Here is a 26369-nt window from a genome sequence, read left to right as displayed (position 1 = left end):
CTTTGATAACTAGCTCTCAAAACAGATAAGCTCTAGGGAGACTTCATTGTCTTCTCTTTGAGTGAGAGAATAGGGTTTTAAAAGGAGCTTTCAGAATTAATGGAAACTTACATACCAATGTATTTCTTACATATGCCCTTGGACTATATTCAGGGCACTTAGATAAACTCTTCTATATTTCAGAACCAAGTAACAGGAGATGTTATGATAAATGGTGCCACCTAGAACCTCCCAGAAGAAATAATTTTACGTGAGAGAATAGTGAAGGATTTCTGACAAAGAGAAATTGTGAGAGCCATCAATGTTCTCATTAAGGATTGAACAAGGTGTGGGATTCTATTTTTAAAATTGTCAGATTTTTTTACTTTCTTCTCTTACAGGAAAAAACAAACACTTACCAAGTTAAAAAGTACACATTACCAGCTTGTTGACTGATTTACAAAACAGGGCGGGTCTAATGAAATATTGGAAGTGCCATCCTAATTACGTGAAAAATTCAATTTTCCTTTTCTTCTCCTAGCATTGGGTGAGTTCATTTCTAAGTGTGTAGCGAAAGCCGGAGACTCAGGTGGATGGTGACTAGAAATGCCAGACACCTCACCCTCCAGGTCACATCAGAGGCAGTGCCGAGACTCGGCCTTGCCTGGGTAGGCGCAGAATTATGAATGTATCCTAAATGCACAAGATATGGCAATAAAGGCAGTTTCTGGGCTACGTGCTAAATTGAAATTCATAAATAAAGCAGGGCTAGTGTGAAATCCTCTGATTGCTTATGCAACAACAGAGTGTCCATTTAAAGGGGCTTGAAAAAGCAATTTATCAGAATTGCATTTCTCGAGAGCAGGGTTGAGGCTGTATTGTTGGTCCCCAGAGGGGCAACATAATAAACTCAGACCTCTGCATATCGATTAGTGCAGGAAGGGGCCATGAAATAATCGGGAAAAAACAAAGAGTTTGAGAGTTAATACCCTGAAATATACCCGAATGTCTACCGTAAAAAAAATAAATAAAAAGCAGGGCCATTTAGGGAAAGGGGGGATAGTAAAAAACATTTTCTAAGCCATTAGAAACTTCCAGAAGTTGAGGATGTAACTGGCCTTTTTCTAATCTCTCTCAACTTCTTTCCACCAATTGCCTTAATATCCAGGTGCTTCCTCATATGGGTCCCGCAAAAATGATTTGCGGCAGAGCTCTCTGATAGGTCACTTCACGTCCATTTGGTATCAAGAGAACATCGTAGAAATGCCCAGGTATTAACCACCCCGTGAATAGCAGTGGACACTGGTCACGCTTCCTTCTCCTCTCCCACTGCCCAGGGCTGTGCATGGGCAGGCTTCAGAATCCTGCTCGTGGAAGAACAGCCTTTATGTGTGTAGAATGGACTACTTCAGTGAAAAACTTAGTGTAGCGCAGTGCTAAGTCTGTGACGTCAGACACTGTGTGGCTTCTGACACATTCCACAGTAGCCCATGTGGACACCAGTTTTTTGGTCTTTTTTTTTTTTTTTTTTTTTTTTTGTATAGACTGATGTCAACACTCTGACCCAAAGTCAAAAGAGAATCTTACTTACCAAGCTGCCAAATTCTACTCATTGCCCCGGTAGGCATTGCAGCCATTGCTGGATGGGAAAATGAGTGATGTCTTGTTGTGTCGTTTTGCGCTGCGGCACCTATGAACTTTCAAAGCCTCGTTGTTAGTTTCTCCTGCAAAGGTGTCTATGAAATTGAACTTTGGAAATTTTGGACCTTGGTTTTCCTTAGACTTGGGGGTAGATTTCTAGAGCAGTCTGGCATTTATTGACTTTATTGACCTTAGAGTTTACATATACCCATCGCTCTTCCTTCCACAAATAGACACAGACCCCTCTCAGGCAAAGGCAAGTAGCCACCCTAAATTAGTTACGCCCCACATGTGCATATGGCACGTACAGAGTAGGTGATGGTATACTTGTTTAAGCCACATGAGTCAAATGTAGCGGGTTCTTTTTACCTGCAGGCTGACCTGAGCTGTCCCCTACCTTACCTGTGCACAGGTGACCACGACATTCCTGTTCCTCTTTCCACTGTCCACCTCCAGGATAGTCCAGTGAGGATTCCTCCAAATCTCACTGACTCTGTTCTCTGAAGCGTGCCATGCCCTCTTGGCAGGGTGCCACCTCTCCAGGAACCTTATGCTCCCAACCTGCTCAGTCTACTCAAAATGCCAGCATGGACATCAGCGGGGGCCTTGGCTTTGACCTTCGGAGGGTGGGCCTGGCTGGGTCTGAACCTGGGTGCGCACCTTATTTTTCCCCTCGGCTGTGGCAGCTCATTCTGTCACTGATGCTGTGCATGGCCTGATTGTCACTATGTCCTTGCAGCCCATCCCCACCCCCTTCCAGCTAGTCTTCTAACAACTTCTCATCCCTGGCTCCAACTCGCTCGGTGGGGAGATCAGTGCTTTTACGGGTCCGCGTCACTCAATGCAAACTCCAGGCCCAGCCTGCTAGCTAGCACCCATAACTGCCTCACCCGACCTCACGCACAGCAGAGAGCTGACGGCAAGCCCCGCGTTGTGCCAAGACGATTGGTGGACACGTGAAAGGTGACTGTTAACTCAGCAACTCACAAATGCATGCAATGTTCTGATCTTTGACATACACTGCCGGAATTTTCTCTTTTCTATTTCCTATTTGTAGTGGTAACGGTTTTTTCTCTGTGCTTTTTTTTTTTTTTTAAAGAGAATAGCGTAGCACCTTGAAACAATTGCAGTTCAAACATGTTGTCACGATTTCTATTTGACAAGTTCCAATTCTTTCATAATTATTGTATTCAGATGTGCACTAGTGTCAATAAAATTGACATTTGTGAAGCAACTTCTGGCCTTTTTCTCCGGGGTGCACGGGGTCTGGTGGTATGCGGGGCGGGGGGTGACTTGGTCTCTGTCTAACATCAAGACTTCATTTCAGTGAGAGTTGACAAAAATGCCAGGGTGTGTTGTAAACGCGAGCTTCCTGAGTCTGCTTCTTTCTCACGCTCTCTCATCTTGTTTTCAAGGACCACTGGACTGACCAGTTGTCACGGGGAGAGACAGCTGATCTGTGTTGTTTTTCTGGGTGTGGTGGCTTTCCACCGCTGCTGTGCCATGGCTCGCTGGTGGACCTGGGAGCAGTGAGGGCCAGTGGTTTCCCTGTGGTCCGTTCCTCCAGGGATCAGAGTCACTGCGCCACTTTGGCCCCTTCTAGGCTGCGGTGTCTTGCGCTTCCAGCTGACCAGTTCTGGAGGAAGAGAACAGACACCAGGGACACGGCGGTATGCCTACCTGTCCCTTGGAGGTCCTAACAATGTGTGCTGAGTAGCAGTGCATCCTGAAGATGGCGTGACAATGACATTGTCTTGTCTTTCCTTATCATGGCAACTGTTACCCTAATATGTGCTCTGCATGTGAGTTACATGTGTGTCAGGCCAAAACAAGCAAGTTAGATGTGTATTTTGAAATACGTTACGTAGCCTTTGAAGAGCTACAGATATTCACCAAAAAAAAAAGGCGTGTCGTCCCATACGTAACACCTTCCATGGCTGACTTAGAATTGGTAATGTACACGCTTTTTCCTCTTACTTAATCCAGTACCCTTTCTCGACGACTAACATATGACCTGTCCCTTTTGACTCATAAAGGGGAACCCTGATAATGGGATGACCTCCGGCTTGGCATTTGTAAGTGGCCACCATTGCGTGTCATGTAATGCTAGTGTTTCTGTCTCAAACAGTGGCAGACAAGGAGAGACATCACCAGGTATAGCAAGCTCACCTCTGTTCTTTGTAGAGGGGGAGTTAAGCTGCTTGCCCTTTGGTAGTTGTGACCCATTGTTCCAAGACGTAGTAGTATTTGTCCTGAGTCTACCACTCGCTTAGATGCCTGTTAGAATAGTTCTCTCTCTCAATCTCTTCTCCTTGTCTCCTCGTGACATAGAGACTGTATGTTTCGTGAGCAATGTCATAGATGCATTGGCTATAGTTAAGTGATGGAAATAGGATTGATTGTAGGACATTCTAAGCTTTTAAGCTACCTTCATTGTCACCTGGGCAGAGGTCTCTGTCTTACCTTTAATTACATAACTGGGGCTCCGTTGAAATGAGCATAGAGCATTTGGTACGTTCTCCTCAGATGGCAGCTGAAACTTAAGGGGAGGGGGCCGAAACCAGGAAATAATGACTGCAGTGAGTTTGTCATCCGCTAGCCAAGGTTCCTCAGTTCTGCAAAGGTGAAAGCTGTCAAGAGAGATTCAAGTCCTAGAAGAAATTACTTTTCTTTTTTCTTTAAAACTTCTCATCCCCAAACAGGCTCCCTGACTGGTAGCCCTCACCTTTCAGAGCTGTCCATCAACTCGCAGGGAGGAGTTACCCCAGCCAACGTGACCCTGTCTCCCAACCTGAGCCCAGACACCAAGCAGGCCTCTCCCCTGATCAGCCCGTTGCTGAACGACCAAGCGTGTCTAAGGACCGATGATGAAGAGGAGGGCCGGAGAAAGGTGCCACAGGGGACTGTGTGTGTGTGTGGGGGGGGGTAACTAGCCAGAACCCATTTTAAATGTACAGTTTGGGGCTGGAGGGATGGCTTAGCGGTTAAGGCATTTGCCTGCAAAGCCAAAGGACCCAGGTTCAATTCCCCCAGACCCATGTTAGCCAGATGCACAAGGGGGTGCATGCATCTGGAGTTCATTTACAGTGGCTGGAGGCCCTGGCGCACCCACTCATTCCCTTCCCCTCCCCCCACTTCTCTCTTTCTCTGTCAAAATATAAATGTACAATTTTCTGGGAGTGGTGGTGCACACCTTTAATCCCAGCACTTGGGAGGATCACTCTGAGTTCAAGGCCACCCTGAGGCTACATAGTAAATTCCAGGTCAGCCTGGGCTGGAGTGAGACCCCACCTCAAAAAAACAAAAGAACGGGCTGGAGAGATGGCTTAGTGGTTAAACGCTTGCCTGTGAAGCCTAAGGACCCCAGATCAAGGCTCGATTCCCCAGGACCCACATAAGCCAGATGTACAAGGTGGTACATGCTTCTGGAGTTCATTCACAGAGGCTGGAGGCCCTGGTGTGCCCATTCTCTTTCTCTCTCTCTCTCTCTGTCACTCTCAAATAAATAAATTAATTAAAAAAGAACAAAAAAAGTAATATACTAAGTATTAGAAGCCAGGCATATAAAGAACTAGATAAGCCGAACAGGTGGTGCATGCCTTTGTTCCCAGCACTCGGGAGGCAGAGGTAGGAGAATCTTTATGAGTTCAAGGCCACTCTGAGACTACATAGTGAATTCCAGGTCACTGGGCTAGAATAAGACCCTACCTCGACAAAAACAAAAATAAAAAGAGCCGAGTGTGGCAGTGCACACCTTTAATCTCAGCACTTGGGAGGCGGAGGTCGGAGGATCACCATGCATTTGAGGCCACCCAGAGACTACATAGTGAATTCCAGGTCAGCCTGGACTAGAGTGAGACCCTATCTCGAAAAACCAAAACCAAAACAAACAAACAAAAAGTGTAGTTCAGTGGCATAAGTACATTCCCACTGTCACAAGCCACAGCGCTTGAGAGCTTTTCCATCCTCCCTTGCAACAGTAGTAACTCCCCATCCCTTCTCCAGCCCCTTCTCACCATTCTGCTTCTCTGTCTCGTGAGTTTGCCTACACTGGGGAGGCCATGTGAGGGACATCATAGTTATTTGCCCTTTGGGGATTGGCTCAGTTCACTCAGGGTAACATCCCCAGAGTTGGGCTCTGTCATGGCACAGGCCGGGCTGGAACTCCCTCCTGGGCATGGCTGAGTCCTTCTCCATCGTCTGCTTAGTCACGTTTTATTGGTTACCTCTTCAGTGGGTACCCCACTGCTGCTCTCCTCCCCTTTTGCTCTGGCCTCCATACTGCTATGAAGGTGAGCATGCATGTATTTGAGACACCCTCCACAGCTCCTCGGTGTGTATGCCCAGAGGTAGAGATAGCACTTGGGGGTTCTTACAGGTATGGCAGGCAGGAATGGGGGGGCTCCCTTTTATTGCTTAAGGAGACAGCAAAGCCCAGTGGCCCTCAGGGGCTACTGTCCACTGCCTTCCTGAGCTCCAGGGAATGGTGACACAGCAGCTGATTTCACCCTTGTCCCTTTTTTAAAAAAATATTTTTAACATTTTATTTTTATTTATTTATTTGACAGGGAAAGGGGGGAGAGAGAGAGAGAGAATGGGCACACCAGGGCCTCCTGCCCCTGCAAACGAACTCCAGATGCGCGAGCCCCCTTGTGCAACTGGCTAACGTGGGTCCTGGGGAATTGAACCTGGGTCCTTTGGCTTTGCAAGCAAATGCCTTAACTGCTAAGCCATCGCTCCAGCCGCCCCCACCCCTCGTCCCCTTTTGAATCTCTTGGTGCTCCTACTAACACTAACTGCCATTGCATGAAATCTCACAAGCACAAGTCCTACCGGCCCATGGTGCAGGGCAAGCGTGGATCCTGGCTGTCATTCTAGTTTCCTTTATAGTCCCATAACTCTGTTGCTTTAGTGTGTGTCTTCTAGCTGATGGTGGTGGAGATACATTCCTACATCGTGTTCATTAAAAAACATATGTTTCATTATGTATTTATTTGCAAATAGAACAAGGGAGGGAGGGAGGGAAAGAATGGGTGCCCCAGAGCCTCTTAACACTGCAAATGCACTCCCAGGTGCTTTGCAGGCGTGCTGGGAAATTGAACCCAGGCCGTCAAGCTTTGCAAGCAAGCCTTCAACCACTGAACCATCTCTCCAAATCCTAGACCATGTTCTTACCGTGAAAACTCAAACCTTGGGCTTGGGAGATGGTTCAGTCAGTAAAGCGCTTGCTGTGCAAATGCAGGGAGCTGAGTTCAGATCCCCACATATGCATAAATGCTGGCCAGGCGTGACATGATCCCAGCATCCAGGAAGCAGAGACGAGGTCCCTGGGAGACACTGGCTACTTAGACTTACTTGCGTAATTGGCAAGCTCTGGGCTCAAGCGAGAGACCCTGTTTCAATAAATAAGTTAGAGTATGATCAAGGCAGACATTTGACATCATCTCCGGCCTCCACGTGCATACCAGCATACATGTGTGAACATGCATGTGCAGAAAGAAAAAAAGGAAACCTAGTCTTTTTTTTTTTTTTTTTTTTTTTTTTTTTGGTTTTTCAAGGTAGGGTCTCACTTTAGCCAGGCTGACCTGGAATTCACTCTGTAGTCTCAGGATGGCCTTGAACTCACAGTGATCCTTCTACTTCTGCCTCCCGAGTGCTGGGATTAAAGGCACATGCCACCACACCTGGCAAAACCTATTCTTTATTCTGCTCCTTCTAAACATGAAAAGGAGACCAAGGGCTGGAGAGATGGCTTAGCGGTTAAGCGCTTGCCTGTGAAGCCTAAGGACCCTGGCTCAAGGTTTGATTTCCCAGGACCCATGTTAGCCAGATGCACAAGGGGGCACACGCGTCTGGAGTTCAGTTTCAGTGGCTGGAGGCCCTGGAGTGCCTGTTCTCTCCCTCTCTCTCTCTCTCTGTTGCTCTCAAATAAATAAAGGAAAAAAAAAAAAAGGAGACCAAGAGTGAGTTTAGACTTGGTGATGCCTAACAGAAGAAACTGTGTTAATAACCTGTCAGTTGAATCAAGGTTATCTTGTTTTCTTTTTCTTTTTAATTTATTTGTTTGTGTGTGTGCACGCGCATACATATGCTGGAGTCTCTTGTCACTTCAAACAATTGCCCTTCTGGCTTTACATGAATGGCTGGGGAGGCTTGCCCAGGTTGTCCGGCTTTGTAAGCCAGGCTTTGACACCTCCAGAGCTATCCAATAATGAGGACACTTTCAGAGACTTTTCTATCTTGTTCCTTTGTGGACTGTGCAGAGATTCCCGACGGACAAGGCGTACTTCATTGCTAAGGAAGTTTCCACCACCGAGAGAACGCACCTGAAGGATCTGGAGGTCATCACCTCGGTGAGTGCTGGGCCTTGTCTCCCCCTCGAAATGGGGTTACGTGGGGTTGTGCCAGGGAGGCCAGAGCTAACGAAATGTTGGCTGTTCTGACGTTAACTGAAAGGATTCTGGTCCTGGGTTTTAGAAATTAACTACTACTAGTAGTGATTTTTATTTTGGAATATACCCTCCACGTTTATAATTTCAGTCGTAAGTGCAAAAGAAGGAAGTTCCTAGAGCAGCAATCAGCACTTCTCTCTGTGCACTCATATAGAACATTCTATGCGCTGCCCATTGTCAAAGGTAGCTACTTATTTTTATTCATGGGTGACCATAGATTGGATGCGAGCCTCATTTTACCTTTCTTTTTTAGATTTTTTTTTCCATTTTTTTAATTTATTTATTTGAGAGTGACAGACACAGAGAGAAAGACAGATAGAGGGAGAGAGAGAGAATGGGCGCACCAGGGCCTCTGGCCACCGCAAACCAACTCCAGACACGTGCGCCCCCTTGTGCATCTGGCTAACGTGGGACCTGGGGAACCAAGCTTCGAACCGGGGTCCTTAGGCTTCGCAGGCAAGCGCTTAACTGCTAAGCCATCTCTCCAGCCCTACCTTTTTTTAAAAATTTTTTTATTTATTTGAAAGAGGCGGATAGAGGTATGCCAGGTCCTCCAGCCACTGCAAATGAACTCTAAGATACACATGCCACCTTGTGCATCTGGATTATGTGGGTACTAGGGAATCGAGCCTAGGTCCTTAGGCTTCACAGGCAAGCATCTTAACCACTAATCCATTTCTCCAGCCCTCATTTTACCTTTGACGTAAGTTGGGCTATGTGGGGGAAAGAGGCGGCCAAACTGCCTTTGAGGGCTGTAACCAGGCTAGGAAACAAAATCAGAGCGTCAAGGTGCCCTGGACCCCAGGGTCTGGGGAAAGAAGTAGGCAGCGGAGGGGAGCCCAGCACCACTGAGCTTACCTTCTCCTGGGGTGAGTCTTATATTGGGGACCCAGTCCCCACTCGTCTGTGCGATGGGAGTGACCTGGATTGGCCACCTTCCGGCTCAGCATCAGAGCAAAGGAAGAGAGGTGGCAGGGTCTTCCTACATGAAGAACGGGAGCCTGTGGTCAGAATGGAGGCCCCGATCCAAACAGCTCTCCTTTTCCCTCTTTTTTTTTTTTTACTATTTTTTTAAATTTTTCTTTATTTATTTGAGAGAGTAAGAAATAGGCATGGGGAGGGAGAGGGAGAGAGAATGAGTGTGCCAGGGCCTCCAGCCTCTGCTAATGAACTCCAGATGCATGCGCCCCCTTGTGCATCTGGCTTACATGGGTCCTGGGGAGCCGAACCTGGGTTCTTTGGCTTTGTAGGCAAACGCCTTAACCACTGAACAATTTCTCCAGTCCCCCAGCTGTCCTTTTCTGAGAGCTGGCCCCGCTCGCTCGGGCCATCCTCGGGGAGTGGGTAGAAGATGGGGCGAGGGCAGGGAGGCGGCTCGCCCTTGGCCTGCCCCCCTCATTGCCCTCTCTCTGCCCCCAGTGGTTTCAGAGCGCAGTCAGCAAAGAGGACTCCATGCCCGACGCGCTGAAGAGTCTCATATTCCCGAATTTTGAACCTTTGCACAAATTTCACACCAATTTTCTCAAGGAGATTGAGCAACGACTCGCCCTGTGGTGAGTAGCTCTGTTTACCTTCTCCGTCCCCTCCTACCTCGCCTGGGTTCTGCATCGCTTCCTTGTCATGATCATTGTAAATAAAACTATCACAAAATAAAGGTATTTGCTTTAGGAGAGCTATAAGGGCGACAGGAGTAGAGGGCCATGTCCTATTGGTAATATTTCTTTTTCTTAATATTATATTTATTTATTTATTTGAGGGAGAAAGAGAAAGAAAAAGAGGCAGACAGAGTGAGAGAGAGAATGGGCGCACCAGAGCCACTAGCCGCTGCAAATGAACTCCAGATGCTTGTTCTACCTTATGCATCTGGCTTAACGTGGGTTCTGGGGAATCGAACCTGGGTAACTGCTGAGCCATCTCTCCAGCCCCCTATTGGTCATATTTCACTCGAGCTGCATGTCACAAGAAACTGAGTCCCACAGAGATTACAGCAGAGATAGAGAATTAGAAAACTTCTTCCTGTCCACATGGACTCGGGGAAAACTTCCAGAGCCTGAGTACCGAGCTGTGGATGGCTCAGAGATTTTCTTGTCAGCATGCAGGCAGTCTGACATCATCTTGAATTCTTGTTACTGTTGGTGGGTTTCAAGTTTCTAAGGTTACATTATTTGGGGGCACAAACAGAAAATTCCTTAGCAGTAAGTCAGTGATAAGAAAATACAAATGTGGAGCTGAAAGCTATTTGTTGAGGAGGGTTTAGGCCTCTGACTACGCCAACCCGATCACACACAAGCGGGTGCAGCTGCAGAGATAGGGAGGCGACTCGGGGTCCTGCTGTCAAGCTTGGGCCACAGAAACTTGTTTTAGTGAATCCTCTGGTCTGATTTGTTTGTTAACTTTCTTCCCCCCACATGAATTAGGCAGGGTGGCACACATCTGTCATCCTGGCACTTTGGAAAGTTCAAGGTCATCCTCAAGTGCATAGTGGGTTAGAGGCCTGCCTGGATTTCATGTCTCAAAAAGTGTTTTTCACTGTGACTTGCTGTATAGTTATATGTGAATCATATATATACATACATACATGCATACATATATATATGTTATGTACAGTATTCTACATTGTATTAAACAGTTTAACAAAACAAGTGCTTTGAAGGGGACAGGTGGTTCATTCAGTAAAGTAGTGGCCAGGTCGGTGAACTTCCGCTTCAGGGAGAAGCCCTGTCTCAAAAAATGAGGTTGGGCTGGGGGAGATGGCACCTGCCTGTAAAGCCAAATCTGCAAAGCCAAGGGACCCAGGTTCAAATAACATTTGAGAGCTGGCTGTGGTAGTACATGCCTTTAGTCCCAGCACTTGGGAGGCAGAGGTAGGAGGATCACCATGAGTTCGAAGCCACCCTGAGACTCCATAGTGAATTCCAGGTCAGCCTGGGCTAGAGCAAGACCCTACCTCGAAAAACCAAAATAATGATGATGATGATGATGATGATGATGATGTTGCAGTCCGTTTTGCATTGCTGGTAGAAATCACCCAACCAAGAGTAGCTTCTGGGAAAAAGAAATTTGTTTTGGCTTACAGGCTCGAGGGAAAGCTCCATGATGGCAGGGGAAACAATGGCATGAGCAGAGGGTGACATCACCCCCTGGCCAACAAAGGTGGACTATAGCAACAGGAGGGTGTGCCACACACTGGCATGGGGAAATGGGCTTTAAAACCATAAGCCCGCCCCCAACAATACACTCCCTCCACGAGGCTTTAATTCCCAAATCTCCATCAGCTGGGAACCTAGCATTCAGAATACCTAAGTTTATGGGGGACACCAGAATCAAACCACCACAAATAATAATGACACTGAGTCTCTCCATTAACTACAAAATCCAGTATCAACCTAAGAAGTGAAGAGGCAGGTTCAAAAACACCTGGAAATTTTTAATATGCTGTAGAAAGTACAATCTGACGCATGCTTACCGAAAGTAAAGCCTTTTACAGAAAAGTTTAAGGGTTAGTATTTGTAGACAGACGCATACAGAGTTGATTGTTAAACATGCATTTGAAAAAATACCAGAGGAAACCAGCAGAGGGCTGCTTCAGGGAGATGGTATTGTGTGCTGCGCCCTCCAGAGGAGGGTCGGGTTGAAAGTGGCCTCTGGGCGTTTGGGGACTGGCTAGCCCACCCTGAGTGAGCCCAGACTGTGGCTTTCGAGTACCAGCTTAGAAGAAGGACAGAGTTGCTCTCTGGCTTTGTGAGGCCAGCATGCAGGCCCCCTGTGCACTCTCGGATGCCCCTAACTGGCACCCGGCTTTGTGCTGGGTAATCCATGTGTCCTATCTTTCCCCTTGAGAGATGGAGGTGGTGGGCTTCTCTAAGAGGACCCCAGGGGGAGGTTTGAGCCAGATCTGAGACATAATAGGTCCAAAGTCAGCCTTATTGTAAATGGGGATGTGGGGGGAGGGACACACAGTAACTGCTGCAGCCAGAGAGAAAGAAACACCACCTTTCAAAATTTAAAATTCTACAAAGGGGCCTGAAGGGATGGCTTAGTGGTTAAAGCGTTAGCCTGCAAAGCCAAAGTTCTCAGGTTCGATTCCCCAGGACCCACGTTAGCCAGATGCACAAGGGGGCACACGCGTCTAGTTTGTTTGCAGTGGCTGGAAGCCCTGGCACACCCATTTATTCTCAGTCTCTCTCTCTCTCTCTCTTGCTGTCTCTCTCTCAAGTAAATAAAGAAAAATAAAGTGCTTAACACTGACCAGTTACTTGTTCTCAGCACTTTAAAGAAATTGAAAAGATTCTACAAAGCCTAACTTTTTGCCTTTCCCAAACTTTACCCAGAACTTTCTATGTGTTCTGCCACTTGCCTGGTACAAAGCTGAATGCTGCACTCGGGACAGTGAGGCGGGAAAATCGTTGCAGGTTTAAGGGCAACGGGGTCATTGTTGTCCCCTCCCCCACCAAGGTCACATCTGAAACTGAGTAATGACTGACTACGTTCATTCATGATGAGATGATTGATGTAACTGAGGGCCTTGGCCTAGAAAACGTGACACTCGTTTCCAGTAGGACAGGCGGGTCCTGTGAGGAAGGGGCAAGTGCTGGCTGTGTTACACCAGGGACAGACTTGAAACAAAGGAATTTCCAGAGAAGCCAGGTAGCACCTTAGGGCAGGTTCTAAGAAGAGGCTGCAAATGGGTGCAGCCACTCCCGGGCTGTCCAGAAGAGGGCGCCAGTCCATTTCTACAAGGTTTATCTAATAAAGTGATTTGCAAAATGGAGATTCCTTGACCCTGTTAGCCCAGAACGCGGAAGATTGAGGCCCAGAACTTTGTAAAGTACTTCTTGGGTTAACTGTGATGAATACCTTTTGAGGGAACAACTGATACACACAACTCCCATAAACATGGGCTAGAGAGATGGCTTAGTGGTTAAGTGCTTGCCTGTGAAGCCCAAGGATCCCGGTTCAAGGCTCAATTCCCCAGGACCCACGTTAGCCAGATGCACAAGGGGGCGCACACGTCTGGAGTTGGTTTGCAGTGGCTGGAGGCCCTGGCATACCCATTCTTTCTCTCTCTCTCTCTCTCTCTCTCTCTCTCTCTCTCACACACACACACACACACACACACACACACACACCGTCTCTGTCAAATCTAGGTTCTAGGATTCTTTGGTTTGCAGTGCAGGCTGATTACATCAGATTTTCTTATACTACAAGACTGAAGAAATTGATGAATGAGCAAATGAGTGAATGGGTACTGTGGTTTGAATATGGGGTGTGTCCCTCCAGATGTCCTAAAAGGATGAGTTCCCCGGGGTAGTGCTTAGAGAAGGCTATGAACAGGGCTGGAGAGATTGTTAAAGGCACTTGTTTACAAAGCCTGATGACCTGGGTTCGAGTCCCCAGTACCCATGGAAAGCCAGATGCACAAAGTGGCACATGTGGATGGAGTTTGTTTGCAGCAGTAAGCGGCCTTGGTGTGCCCATAAATTCTCGTATTTTCTCCCTCTCTCTTTCTCTCTCAAATCTTTTGTTTGTTTGTTTTGGCTTTTCAAGGTAGGGTCTTGCTTTAGCCCAGGCTGAACTGGAATTCACTCTGTAATCTCAAGGTGGCCTTGAACTCATGGCGATCCTCCTACCTCTACCTCCTGAGTGCTGGGATTAAAGGTGTGAACATTCACACCTGGCTTAATAAAATATATTTTAAAAATAAACATGGGCTGGAGAGATGGCTTAGTGGTTAAGTGCTTGCCTGTGAAGCCCAGGATCCCGGTTCAAGGCTCAATTCCCCAGGACCCACGTTAGCCAGATGCACAAGGGGGTGCACACGTCTGAAGTTGGTTTGCAGTGGCTGGAGGCCCTGGCATGCCCGTTCTCTCTCCCTCTCTTTCTGCCTCTTTCTCTCTCTGTCATTCTGAAATAAATAAATAAAAGTGAACAAAAAATAATGGAGCTGGAGAGATGGCTTAGATGTTAAGGTGCTTGCCTGCAAAGCCTAAGGACCCATGTTCAACTCCCCAGATCCCATGTAAGCCTGACGCAGAAGGTGATGCAGTTGTCTGAAGTTTGATTACAGTGGCTAGAGGTCTTGGCACACTAATTCTCTCTCTCTCTCTTGCTCTTACTTTCCCGTTCATATTCTCTTATAAAAAATAGAACATAATGATGAAAAATTTTTAAAAAGAAGTGCTGTGATCCTTTAGGAAGCGGGACCTGTGTGGAGGCACTTAGATCATTGGGAATGTGCCCCCAGAGGAGACTGTGGGCCCAGAGCCTGGCCTCTTTCTACTTCCTGGCTGAAGGTGTGAGTATTTTGGGATAGGTTCTCCCTCCATTTCCATTACCATTACCATTACCATCCAGCTTCCTTACCAGGGGCCCAAAGCCTCGGGGCTGCTCTATCTGAACTTGAACCTCCAAAAACTTAGAGCCACACACACCTCCCTTTCTTTACAAGTAGCCTGTCTCAGGTATTTTACTTTAGGAAGGTGGCACTGACTAATGCCGTAAGCTGTGCGTGAGCTTCATGCTTCACCCACAGGGGACTGGCGCTGTCAGGGGAGGGGACACACAGGCAAGGGGTCAGGGGTCTTTCTGCATCCAGCGTGGGCACAATGCTGCCACCAGTTTGTCTTGGAGGACACATGGCGCAGGAAACCATGGCCTGAGCATGGTCACCTGGAAGAATGGGTCACTTGCCAAGTTGATTACGAAAGGCGTTCACATGAAGTTAGGGACAAGCTGTGGGCACATGTGTGTTAGGTGGGTAGCTGTATTTGTATGTCTTTAATGGATTGTTAGGACATGGGAAACATAGATTATTCATATCACAGTTAAGATAGATATTTGGGGACCTGAGATAAAGCCCAATAAGGACTTGCCTAGCAAGAGAGGCCCCCGGGGTTTTGCTTACTCAACTCCCTCCCTGCCTCTTGCAAAAAATTCCATCTTGAGGGTTCACAACAGTACCTCATGTAATGTTTGGCAGTCCCTGGACCTGACTGAACCTCATTTCCTCATCTGTAAACTGTGGGAGTTTCAGGGCTGGGGAAATGGCTCAGCGGTTAAAGGTACTTGCTTGCAAAACCTGCCTGCCAACCCAGGTTCAGTTCTCTAGCCACCCACGTAAAGCCAAGCGGGCATTCATTTATAGCCGCAAGAAACCTTGGCATTCCCCCCCCCACAAATGTGCAAATTTAAAAAAATTTAAAACCAGGCGTGGTGGTGCACGCCTTTAATCCCAGAACTTAGAGGCCACATGGGACTCCATAGTGAATTCTAGATCAGCCTGGGCCAGAGTGAAACCCTACTTAGAAAAAAAAAAAAAAAAATTTTTTTTTAAATCCTTGGGGCTAGAGAGATGGCTTAGGAGTTAAGCACTTGCCTATGAAGCCTAAGGACTCCAGCTTGAGGCTCAATTCCCCTGGACCCACATAAACGAGATGCACAAGGTGGCACATGTGTCTGGAGTTTGTTTGCAATGGCTAGAGGCCCTGGTGTACCTATTCTCTCTCCCTCCCTCCCTCTTTCTGTCTGTCACTCCCAAATAAATAAATAAAATAAAATAAAACTGTGGGAATCTTTTCCTCACAGGGCCATCTCACAAACTAAAAGGGACAATGTTTATAAAGAACTTTACTTACTGTGACGCCACATAGAAGTGAGGGAACGCAGATGTTTTTTATGTATTTGAGAGAGAGAGACTGGGTGTGCCAGGATCTCTAGCTACTACAAATGTGCATCTTGCTTGCATGGATTCTGGGGAGTCAAACCCGGGTCTTTAGGCTTCACAGGCAGGTGCCCTGTTAAGCCATCTCTCCAGCCCAAAAGCAGATGTCCTTTTGTTTATTTATTATTTATTTGCTTTTAGGTTTCTGAGGTAGGGTCTCACTCTAGCCCAGGCTGACCTGGAATTCACTATGTAGTCTCAGCTCACAGCAATCCTGTTACCTCTGCCTCCCGAGTGCTGGGATTAAAGGCGTGTGCCACCATGCCCGGCTCAGATGCTCTTTTGCAGAGTGAACTTTCAATTTGAAATAATTTCAGACCTAGAGAGAAGTTGCTAACCAATAGACTTTCATACCCACCTCATCATCATCCTTTTGCCCTAGTTTAGCCTTTCATGTCCCCCTGGGCAGCTGATTCCAAATGAAGAAAGCAATGATGGCATGTTACTATTTCTTCACTGATTTTTTTTTTCAGTTATTTCTGTTAATAGAAACACATGTGAAGCTTGCCCTGTGTCATAAGTCTCCACATTTTGGTCCATACGTGGTCAGTCACCAGGATCATTGTCTTTGCAGGCTTAGGGAGGTTTTAATGTGTTCCTGTCAAGAGTGACAAGGTCTAGGACAGAATCAGTAGCAAGAACTTTACTGGAATGATTTCCTGCTATGCAAACACACCTGAGCAGAGGGTAGGTGGCCAAGGCCTGTGCCATGCTGACAGAAGCCAACTGAGCCCATCCCCAAAAGCAAGGTAACTGGTTCGGTGAGTTCTGAAAGGTGGAAGAACGCTTTTCCTTTTGAAAGCAGAGGAATCCATATTCATTCAGTGGTTCACACACATTCAGGGAAAGCCACTTCTGGTCAACCTTGGCATTCCAGATGGACTCCAAAGGCTCAGGCCTGAGATTGAAGCGGCTGACAGATGTTGCACACAGGCCACCAGGTGACAGCCTCCCACCCCAGGGGGATGGAGGCCTGCTGTGATCCAGTGGGGGCATGTTGGTGGATGGATTCTGGAGTGTGCAGACAGGTTGGAGGCGCTGGGGACGCTGAGTGCTCATGGAAAGAGGCACGTAGGGCTGGAGAGATGGCTTAGTGGTTAATGTGCTTGCCTGCAAAGCCAGAGGATCCCAGTTCGATTCTCCAGGATCCACGTAAGCCAGATGCGTAAGGGGGCACATGCATCTGGAGCTTGTTTGCAGTGGCTGGAGGCCCTGGCGCACCCATTCATTCTCATTCATTCTCTCTCTCTCTCTGCCCCTTTCTCTCAGATAACTAATATATTTTTTTAAAAAAAAAAGGGTTGGAAGCCGGGCGTGGTGGCGCACGCCTTTAATCCCAGCACTCGGGAGGCAGAGGTAGGAGGATCGCCGTGAGTTCAAGGCCACCCTGAGACTACAGAGTTAATTCCAGGTCAGCCTGGACCAGAGTGAGACCCTACCTCGAAAAACCAAAAAAAAAAAAAAAGGGTTGGGGGCACATAGGCTAGGTGTGGTACCGTGGTTCTCAGGGTGCATAGACCATGTGATCACTGGGCCCAGGTCCTACAGGAAACAAGGCTGGAGGCCAGCAAGGAGGACCAGTATGAGTGTCAACAGGCCACTGGGCACTGGGATGAAGACAAAGGGTACCGAGGTGACCACTTAGTGTTCTAAATATGGCCAATTAGGGTTGGAAAGATGGCATATTTGTAGCTTTTCTCATCACTGTGGTAGAATACCTGATGGAACCAACTTCTGGGAGCAAAGATGAATTCTGACCCACGGTCTCAGAGAGGAGAGTCCATCGTGGCATGGTGGCCAGAACTTGTTTCCATCGTGGCTGACCAGAAAGCAGAGTGCTTAGGCCAGATCAAGAAGCAGATACAGCCTTGTCAGGGCTTCCCTCCTGTGACCTACTTCTGCTGGCTAGGCTCCATAACTCAAAGACTGCGCGCTCACACACACACACACACACACACACACACACACACACACAGAGCACCCCTCCCTCCACCCCCCCCTCAAAAAAACCCAGCATCACCAGCTAGAGACCAAGTGTTCAAACACATGAGCCTATGGAAGGCATTTCACATCTGAGCCCTAACACGAGTTGAAGGCAGAGAGCAAAAGGCAAGCATTAGAGCCAGAGAGATGGCTTAGCTGTTAAGGCACATGCCAAAGAGGAAGCTGGAGAGAGAATGAGCACACCAGTGCCTCCAGCCACTGCAAATGAACTCTAGATTCACGTACCACCTTGTGCATCTGGTTTGGCATGGGTACTGGGGAATCGAACCCAGGTTGTTAGGCTTTGCAGGCAAGCACCTTAGCTGCTGAGCCATCTCTCCAGCTCTGGGCACAACAATTTCAAGAAGTCAATGACACAATCTTAGGTCTGGGGAAACGGCTCAGTAGTTAAAGGGACTTACTTGCAAAGCCTGCTGGCCCAGGTTCAAGTCCCTAGTACCCATGTAAATCCAAAGGCAAAAAGTGGCATATGTTCACTGGTGGCGGCAGCAAGAAGCCTTGACATGCCCAGACACACAAATAAATTTTTTTTAATATTTAAAATCTCCTGGACTGAGAAGAAAAAACCAGGCTGAGAAGTGTGGGTTTGAAAACTGGGAGAAGAATCAAATCTAAGGCAAGGAAGGTTGACAAGAATAGTATCTTCTTGGCACCTTTGTGGCAACAGTCTTTTCTGTACGTAGAGATCCCAGGAGAGCAAGGGCCAGCGAAGGAGCCAAGGCTAAGCAAGATCCCATGCCCAGCGGGTCTGGAGGAGAAGCCAGGTCTTGAAGGATGAGTGACAGGCACAAAGGTGGGCTGGGGAAGGTAGTGCCTGGTGAGGGAGGAGCAGGCCTGGGCTCTCCCGGGTAGAAGATGCCAGTTGGGTGGCTGTGAAGGCTCCATTCCCCTCAAGCGCAGGGCGGGGCTCTGTCTGGAGCTCAGCACTGATGCTGGCTTAGGTCAGAAGTCTCCCAGCGGAGCTGTGCTGTCTCCCTGTGACATTTAGTGGCCAGAAAATCAACTTGCCAGGCCTTTAATCCCAGCACCAGACAGGCAGAGGTAGGTAGAGCCTTGTGAGTTCGAGGCCACCCTGAGACTACGTAGTGAATTCCAGGTTAGCCAGGACTAGTGTGCAACCCTACCTCAAACCAAAAACAAAAAAAAGAAAACAGAAAATTGATTTGCTCCTCTGAAGGTGCACGGCCACAGAACAGAACTAAAGTGCTCACTCATCATTCTCCCAGGTCTGATACTGTGAGCCTTGTAAAAACAAAACAAAACAAAACAAAAAAAACAGTATTTTATTTATTTGCAAGTAGAGAGAGTGGACACTCTGAGCCTTTGTATTCGACAACATTAAAAGAAAATCATAGGGTTCCCCCCCAAAAAAAAAACATAAACATCAGTGGGCTAGAGGGATGGCTTAGCAGTTAAGGCATTTGCCTGCAAAGCCAAAGGTCCCAGGTTCCATTCCCCAGGACCCACGTTAGCCAGATGCACAAGGGGGCGCACGCATCTGGAGTGTTTGTGGTGGCTGGAGGCCCTGGCGCACCCATTCTCTCTCTCCCTCTTTCTCTGTCAAATAAAATAAAAATATTAAAAAGAAAATTAAACCTCCAATTGCCTACCATACAATCCAGCAGTTCTACTAGTTATATGCCCCAAAAAGTTAGAAAGAATTCACTATGTAGTCTCAGGGTGGCCTCGAACTCACAGCGATCCTCCTACCTCTGCCTCCCGAGTGCTGGGATTAAAGGCGTGCGCCACCATGCCCGGCAGATCCGGCTATTACTAACACACCCTCCCTCTCCGGGAGCCCCTTTGCCCATTAAGATATGAAGTGTTCAAACGTAGGAACCTATGAGGAGCATTTCACATTCAAGCCACCAGGTGGCGCAAGCCCCAGCTCACAAGGACATGTCTCCGTTTTTTGTGACTTGAGTGGAAAGAGAGCTCTGGTTTCTGTCTTATGTTCGTGCCCAAGGTGAAGATAGCCGTGAAGGGTAACCACAGAGAATCCTGCTGGGTTGGTGGGTGTGCATGTGCATGCACGTGGGTGTGGTTGTTTGGAGATAGGGTCTCATTCTAGCTCAGACTGACCTGGAGCTCAGTCTATAGTCTCAGGCTGGCCTCACTCACAGCGATCCTCCTACCCCTCCCTCCTGCTTGCCTAATTTCAGTCCCGCACACTGCTCAAGATTTGGGTAAGTCTTAATTAGACCCATTACCATGTGAAGACCCCTGGCCATTCCGCAGTATATTAACTAGGGGCCGACACGCGCCGGGTTTCCTTTACAATAGAGTCAGCCAGCAGTTGGGGAACATTGTGTGTGTTGTATCAGTGTTCATATCTGTGACGTACTTCAGGGGAATGAGGTTGCAGCAGGGCTCCCGAGTCACACTGGAACACAGCAGTCACTCGACTAACTCGGTTCGGGAGCTGGTGGCACACTTCCTCCCCCGTCACTGCATTATCCTTATGTCCTGATCACTTTGTACCTAGAATCTCCGTAATGAAGACGGTGGTCTAGATGCTGTACTGGGGCCATCGGTTCATACTGAGGACTGTTCCCACATGGGGCATGGGATGCCCACCGCAGCACGTGCATCTTGGGATGCGTGGATGGCTTCTCATTTATACAGTGCATCAAAGCTCTTGCTGAGCATAAGGCTTACTCTTGCTGTGGCTTTACTCTTCCTGCCTCATCTTTGGAACAAAACTTTCCATTTTGTTTGCAAATGGAAAGCAAATGCAAATGGAAAGAAAAAAAAAGTCACAAATGTGGCATACTGTCTCATACAGTAGTCTGTAACCTCATGGAACAATTTAAAAGTTCTTTTTTTTAATTTTTTTTTTAAATTTTTGTTGTTTAATTTACTAATTTGAGAGGGACAGACAGAGAGAAAGAGGGAGAGAGAGAGAGAATGGGCACGCCAGGGCCTCCGGCCACTGCAAACGAACTCCAGACGCATGTGCCCCCTTGTGCATCTGGCTAACGTGGGTCCTGCGGAATCGAGCCTTGAACCGGGGTCCTTAGGCTTCATAGGCAAGTGCTTAACCACTAAGCCACCTCTCCAACCCTTTTTTAAAAATTTTTTGAAATAGCTTATATTCGTTTGAGAGAGAGAAGGAATGGGCATGCTGCGGCCTCCAGCTGCTGCAAACGAATTCCAAACACATGCTACCTTGTGTGTCTGAGTTATGTGGGTCCTGGGGTATCAAACATAGGTCATTTGGCTTTGCAGGCAAGCACCTTAACCACTGAACCATCTCTCCAGCCCCTTGTGGAGCAATTCAAACGTTAAATAAACTTTAACTTCTAAGTAGCACTAGCTGTTTAGGGTAATGGCTGCTGTGTTGGCTACAAGCTATAAAGGAATTTCTGTCATCACAGAACATTGTTTGGGACACCGTCAGTCTAAAGAATGCAGAGAGAAGGGTTGGGGGTGGCCCAGTGGGGAAAGTGCTTGTCTTACAAGTATGGGAACCTGAGTTGGAGCCCCAGTACCCACATGAAGATGCCAGATGTGGTGCGAGCTTGTAATGTCCACACTAGGGAGGTGGAAGTGGAGTTTGGGGCCAGTTGGTAACCTCCAGACCAGTGAGAGACCTTGACTCAAAGAAGGAGGACAGCGTTCATGAGGATGACTTGTGAGATTGGCCTTTAGACTCCCTACGTGTGTACATACTCACTGTAAACAAAAACATGAAAGAGGGCTGGAGAGATGGCTTAGCAGTTAATCGTTTGACTGTGAAGCCTAAGGACCCCGGTTCAAGGCTCGATTCCCCAGGACCCACGTTAACTAGATGCACAAGGGGGCGCACGCATCTGGAGTTCGTTTGCAGTGGCTGGAGGCGCTGGCGTGCCCATTCTCTCTATCTCTCTGCCTCTTTCTCTCTCTGTCACTCTCAAATAAGTAAATAAAAAAAAAAAACATGAAAGAATGATGGGGTCAGACACACTCCTCCTGGGGCCCAGCACACAGGGAGTTCTAAATGGTGACATCAGTGCATAGCAATGAATTGGGTTCTCGGGATGTAGAGCGTTCGTAATAAATAAAGTAGCTTTATTTATTATGTCATGCTCAGGGACCGACCTTCTATAACTGGGGTCTGACAAATGCTGATGGATGGTTTTAAACTTTCGAAGTCATGTTCAAGGGCACCGGCAGCACTGACAACGACTGATGGCCACTAATGAACGCGCTGTGTTCAGCAGCACCGGGTTCAGCTGGCCAACGTGGACGCCATCTCCACGTGATCTGTGAAATGGGGTGCTGAGCCATGGGCCAATCTCGTCTGCCACCTGTTTTTGTGAATAAAGTTTTATTTGAAACATCGCCATGCCCTTCCTCTCACTGTTAGAGTTAAGTCACTGCAACAGACAGCATCTGGCCCGAGAACGGGATGTGGTCACTTTCTGGCCCTTCCCATGAACACCTGTCAGCTCTTGTTCCCACGTGCAGGGAACACACTTGCCTAGTAGCCCCCCCCCCTTTGGAGGAGGAGGAGAGGCCAGGGTGATTCACCCCAGACGAACGCCAGGCTCAGCACCCACGTCCTCAGGGGTCTCCCCCCCTCCCCCGCCCCAGTCCAGGTACAGTACATCATTCACTTTCTCCGTGTTCACGGAACCCCACAGGTCATTCTTTTTGTTCCTCTAGAGCTTCTGTTCTAGCTCCACCCTTCACTTCCACTATCCTGCAGCAAGGAAGCTGCCAGGCCAGATTTAAAAGGAGGGTCCAAGCCTAGTGTGGTGGTGCACGCCTTTAATCCCAGCACTCGGGAGGCAGAGGTAGGAGGATCACCGTGAGTTCGAGGCTGCATAGTGAATTGCAAGTCAGCCTGAGCTACAGTGAGACCCTACCTCGGAAAACAAACAAACAAACAAAAAAACGCATAAAAGCAGGGTCCATCATCTATATATCCTATTCATGCCACTCAAGCGTGATGTATGACCCCCTGCTTGGGGCAAAAATCATTGTGTCTTGGTGTGAACACATGAATTTACCACCATGATGGTTCCTCTCCACCCACCCCGTCCAATAGCCTGGTGTGGCCATCAAGCCCTTGAAACACGCTTAGTGTGACTGGGGAACTGGAATTGTCAAACTCTGCTCCTCTTAATTCTACTTGACCTGGCTTTTGAACCTCAGGAGGAAAGAAGCCATTGCTTTAAGTAGCCTTTAGTGTCATGGACGGTCAGGAGCCTGAAACTTAGGAGCACTGAATTCTAGCATATATTTCCTGCTGCTGTCAAGGAACCACCGAGCCCCTGGTCCAGTGAGGACACTTCACCCAGATTCCTTCTTGAGATACAGAACTGTGGACAAGTGCTTCACTTAATCGACTTTTCCGCCCTGGATCTCAGAGGACGCTGAATCCAGCAAAGAATGCATTGGTTCCAGCTCCAAGCCATGGTTTTTCTCTTGTGTTTTGGTCAAGTTAGATGATTCTCTTCATTGCAAGCAGAAGGGAGAGGATGGATATTAATAAACACCCTGGGGCTGGAGAGATGGCTTAGCGATTGAGCGCTTGCCCGTGATGCCTGAGGACCCCAGTTTGAGGCTCGATTCCCCAGGACCCACGTAAGCCAGATGCAGAAGTGGGCGCACGCATCTGGAGTTTGTAGAGGCTGGCGGCCCTGGCGTGCCCATTCTCTCTCTCTCTATTCTCTCTACCTCTCTCTCTGCTTGCAAATAAATAATAATTTTAAAAATAAATAGCTCTGGGTTTGGGCTGGAGAGATGGCTTAGCGGTTAAGCGCTTGCCTGTGAAGCCTAAGGACCCCGCCGGTTCGAGGCTCAGTTCCCCAGGTCCCATGTTAGCCAGATGCACAAGGGGGCGCACGCATCTGGAGTTTGTTTGCAGAGGCTGGAAGCCCTGGCGCGCCCATTCTCTCTCTCCCTCTATCTGTCTTTCTCTCTGTATCTGTTGCTCTCAAATAAATAAATAAATAAATATTAAAAAAAAAACTTAAAAAAAAATAAATAAGTAGGCGCGTGACCCCCGCCCCTAACGCTAGAGAACACGTGGTCCGGCCCCCGCCGCTCGCAGCGCCCCCGGGCCTGGCGAGGTGCCGCCACGACGAGCCCGCAGCGCCCCCTCGCGGCGAGTGGAGGAACGCGCGGCTCTCTCGGACCGAGGTAGGCGCGCTGGGCGCCAAGACCAGATTACCAGACCCCAAAAATTAGGAGTCCGGCACATCCGTTGGGCCTGACTTTCAGATAAACTAAGTAACGTTCGTGGCCTGACTGAGGCAGGGCTCACTCATCTCAAGATTTCCGGTGTATGACGAGTCGTTTACCGACGGGCGCAACATAGTGACGTACTCATTCCGCAGCACCGGTAGCTCTGACGCACCGTGGAACCTCTGGAGTATTACAGAAGATTTCTGAAAGAAAACTGCCGCCCAGAGGGAAGGGAACTTGGTGACAGAACCACAACTGTCAACATAGGTTCCATTAGTACTGCAGATGGCTCGGCTTCAGTGAAGCTGGGAAATACTACAGTTATTTGTGGAGTGAAAGCGCTTGCTTGGGTTCTGTACTGTGATCTCATCTGCCTCGACTGTGATGGGAACATTTTGGATGCCTGCACGGTTGCTTTGTTAGCGGCTTTAAAGGACGTTGCCAGAAGTTACTATAAACGAAGAGAGAGAGAATGGGCACACTGGGGCCTCCAGCCACTGCAAAGGAACTCCAGACACGTGCCCTCTTGTGCATCTATCTGGCTTACACAGGTCTTAGGGAATCCAACCGAGTTCTTTTGGCTTTGCAGGCAAATGCCTTAACGGCTAAGCCATCTCTCCAGCCTATTTATTTATTTTCAAGGTAGGGTCTCACTCTAGCTCAGGCTGAGCTGGAATTCAATATGTAGCCTCAGGATGGCCTCGAACTTGTGGTGATCCACCCACCTGTGCCTGTTCTAGCTGTGCGGGTTAAACAAGTTGACGCCTGGAATGTGCTTTCTTCACACACTGCTGCGTGGACGTTGTCAGTGAATAGCCGGCGTATTTCTCCCTCCGCTTCTTGTGTGTTTGGGTGTGAGCCTGGGCGTGGTGTGGCACGTGTTCAGCGTGTGTCTGTATGATGTATGCGTGTGCATGTGCGCAGTTGAACGCCCTGTGTGCGTGCACGCAGAGACCACAGGAGAGCTTCGATCATTCTCTGCTGTCACTCTTCCGTGCCATTTCCTTATGGCACAGTCTCCCACTGAACCTGGAGCTACTGATCTGAGGTCAGTCTGGCTGACTGGTGAGCCCCAACAGTTCTCCTGACTCCCCTCTTCCCTGCTGCACCTCCTCGGCCTCGCCAATCTCCCCCCTCCCCAACTTGAGTCCTAAATTGTGACTATTCACCAAAGGAAGCTGGAGGAAGTAGAAATAAATGCCCAGACGTGCACGCTGAGCGGACCCACCCTGCTGGTGCCCTCTACTTGACCACAACCCTGCCCTTTCCTCTGCCGTGGCACGGCCTCGGGCATGTCTGCTGTCATGCAGCACTTCCCACGGTCTCTGCAGTGGGTCCTTCCTTCGGGCCCTCGAGGGGTCTTGGGAGCTGGGTCTTGCTCCCTGTTGCAGTCAGGTTCTCAGAGCTGGCAGAAAACACCTGACCAAGGGCAGCTTGTGGGGGAAATAAAAGGTTTATTTTGGCTTACAGACTTGAGGGGAAGCTCCATGATGGCAGGGGAAACGATGGCATGAGCAGAGGGTGGACATCACCCCCTGGCCAATGTCAGGTGGACAGCAGCAACAGGAGAGTGTGCCAAACACTGGCATGGGGAAATTGGCTGTAACACCCATAAGCCCACCCCCAACAATACACTGCCTCCAGGAGGCGTTAATTCCCAAATCAGCTGGGGATCTAGCATTCAGAACACCTAAGTTTATGGGGGACACCTGAATCAGACCACCGTACCCCCTGTGAGTGCCTCCTAATGCCATCAGGAGTCTGGAATCGGTTTCACAAGCCAGTTAATACAAATGAGCTTCATGCCAATCTTATAATGTGAAAGTCACCCCAGTGTAGACGGGGGAAATCTTAATATCAGACCCTATCAGGAGGCTCAGAAATCAGCTCTGCTATGTTTCTTTAAAGTACAAGTAAGGACTGGAGAGATGGCTTAGTGGTTAAGGTGTTTGCCTGCAAAGCCAAAGGATCCCGGTTCCACTCTCCAGGCCCCACATAAGCCAGAGGCACAAGGGGGCGCATGCATCTGGAGTTCGTTTGTAGTGGCCAGAGGCCCTGGCGTACCCATTCTCTCTTTCTGTCTCTCAAATAAGTAAATATATTAAAAATATATTTATAAAGTACAAATTAAAGGACTAGAGAGATAGCTCAGCTGTTAAGGCACTTGCCAGCAAAGCTAAAAGACCCAGGTTCGATTCCCCAGTACCCAAGTAAATGCACAAGGTGACATATGCATCTGGAGTTCATCTGCAGTGGCTAGAGATCCTGGTGTGCCCATTCTCTACCCTCCCTCAAATAAATAAAGTGAAATGAAAAAAGTACAAATAAAAATATGTTTTTTTCTTTTTCTGGTCTTTTTGTTGACTTCACAGGGTCTTGCTATGTAGTCCAGGCTGTCC

At 48.3% G+C, this 26369-nt stretch overlaps 1 protein-coding gene across 4 annotated transcripts in view; it reads left to right on the top strand.

The window, feature by feature from the left end:
- Farp1 (FERM, ARH/RhoGEF and pleckstrin domain protein 1) overlaps positions 1-26369 on the top strand; it is a 336683-nt gene that overhangs the window by 291462 nt on the left and 18852 nt on the right. For 3 of the 4 annotated variants that reach the window (XM_045145776.1, XM_045145775.1, XM_045145774.1), the window contains exons 14-16: positions 4323-4510; positions 7884-7973; positions 9492-9625. In XM_045145776.1, the coding sequence (XP_045001711.1) occupies positions 4323-4510; positions 7884-7973; positions 9492-9625 (412 nt within the window). The remainder of the gene's footprint in view (positions 1-4322; positions 4511-7883; positions 7974-9491; positions 9626-26369) is intronic. The other variant, XM_045145777.1, reaches the window with a different exon arrangement.

This window comes from Jaculus jaculus, chromosome 3, assembly GCF_020740685.1.
Source record: "Jaculus jaculus isolate mJacJac1 chromosome 3, mJacJac1.mat.Y.cur, whole genome shotgun sequence".
NCBI lineage: Eukaryota > Metazoa > Chordata > Mammalia > Rodentia > Dipodidae > Jaculus > Jaculus jaculus.
Note: the sequence above shows the minus strand (reverse complement) of the source record. Positions and strands in the feature narration are given on the sequence as shown.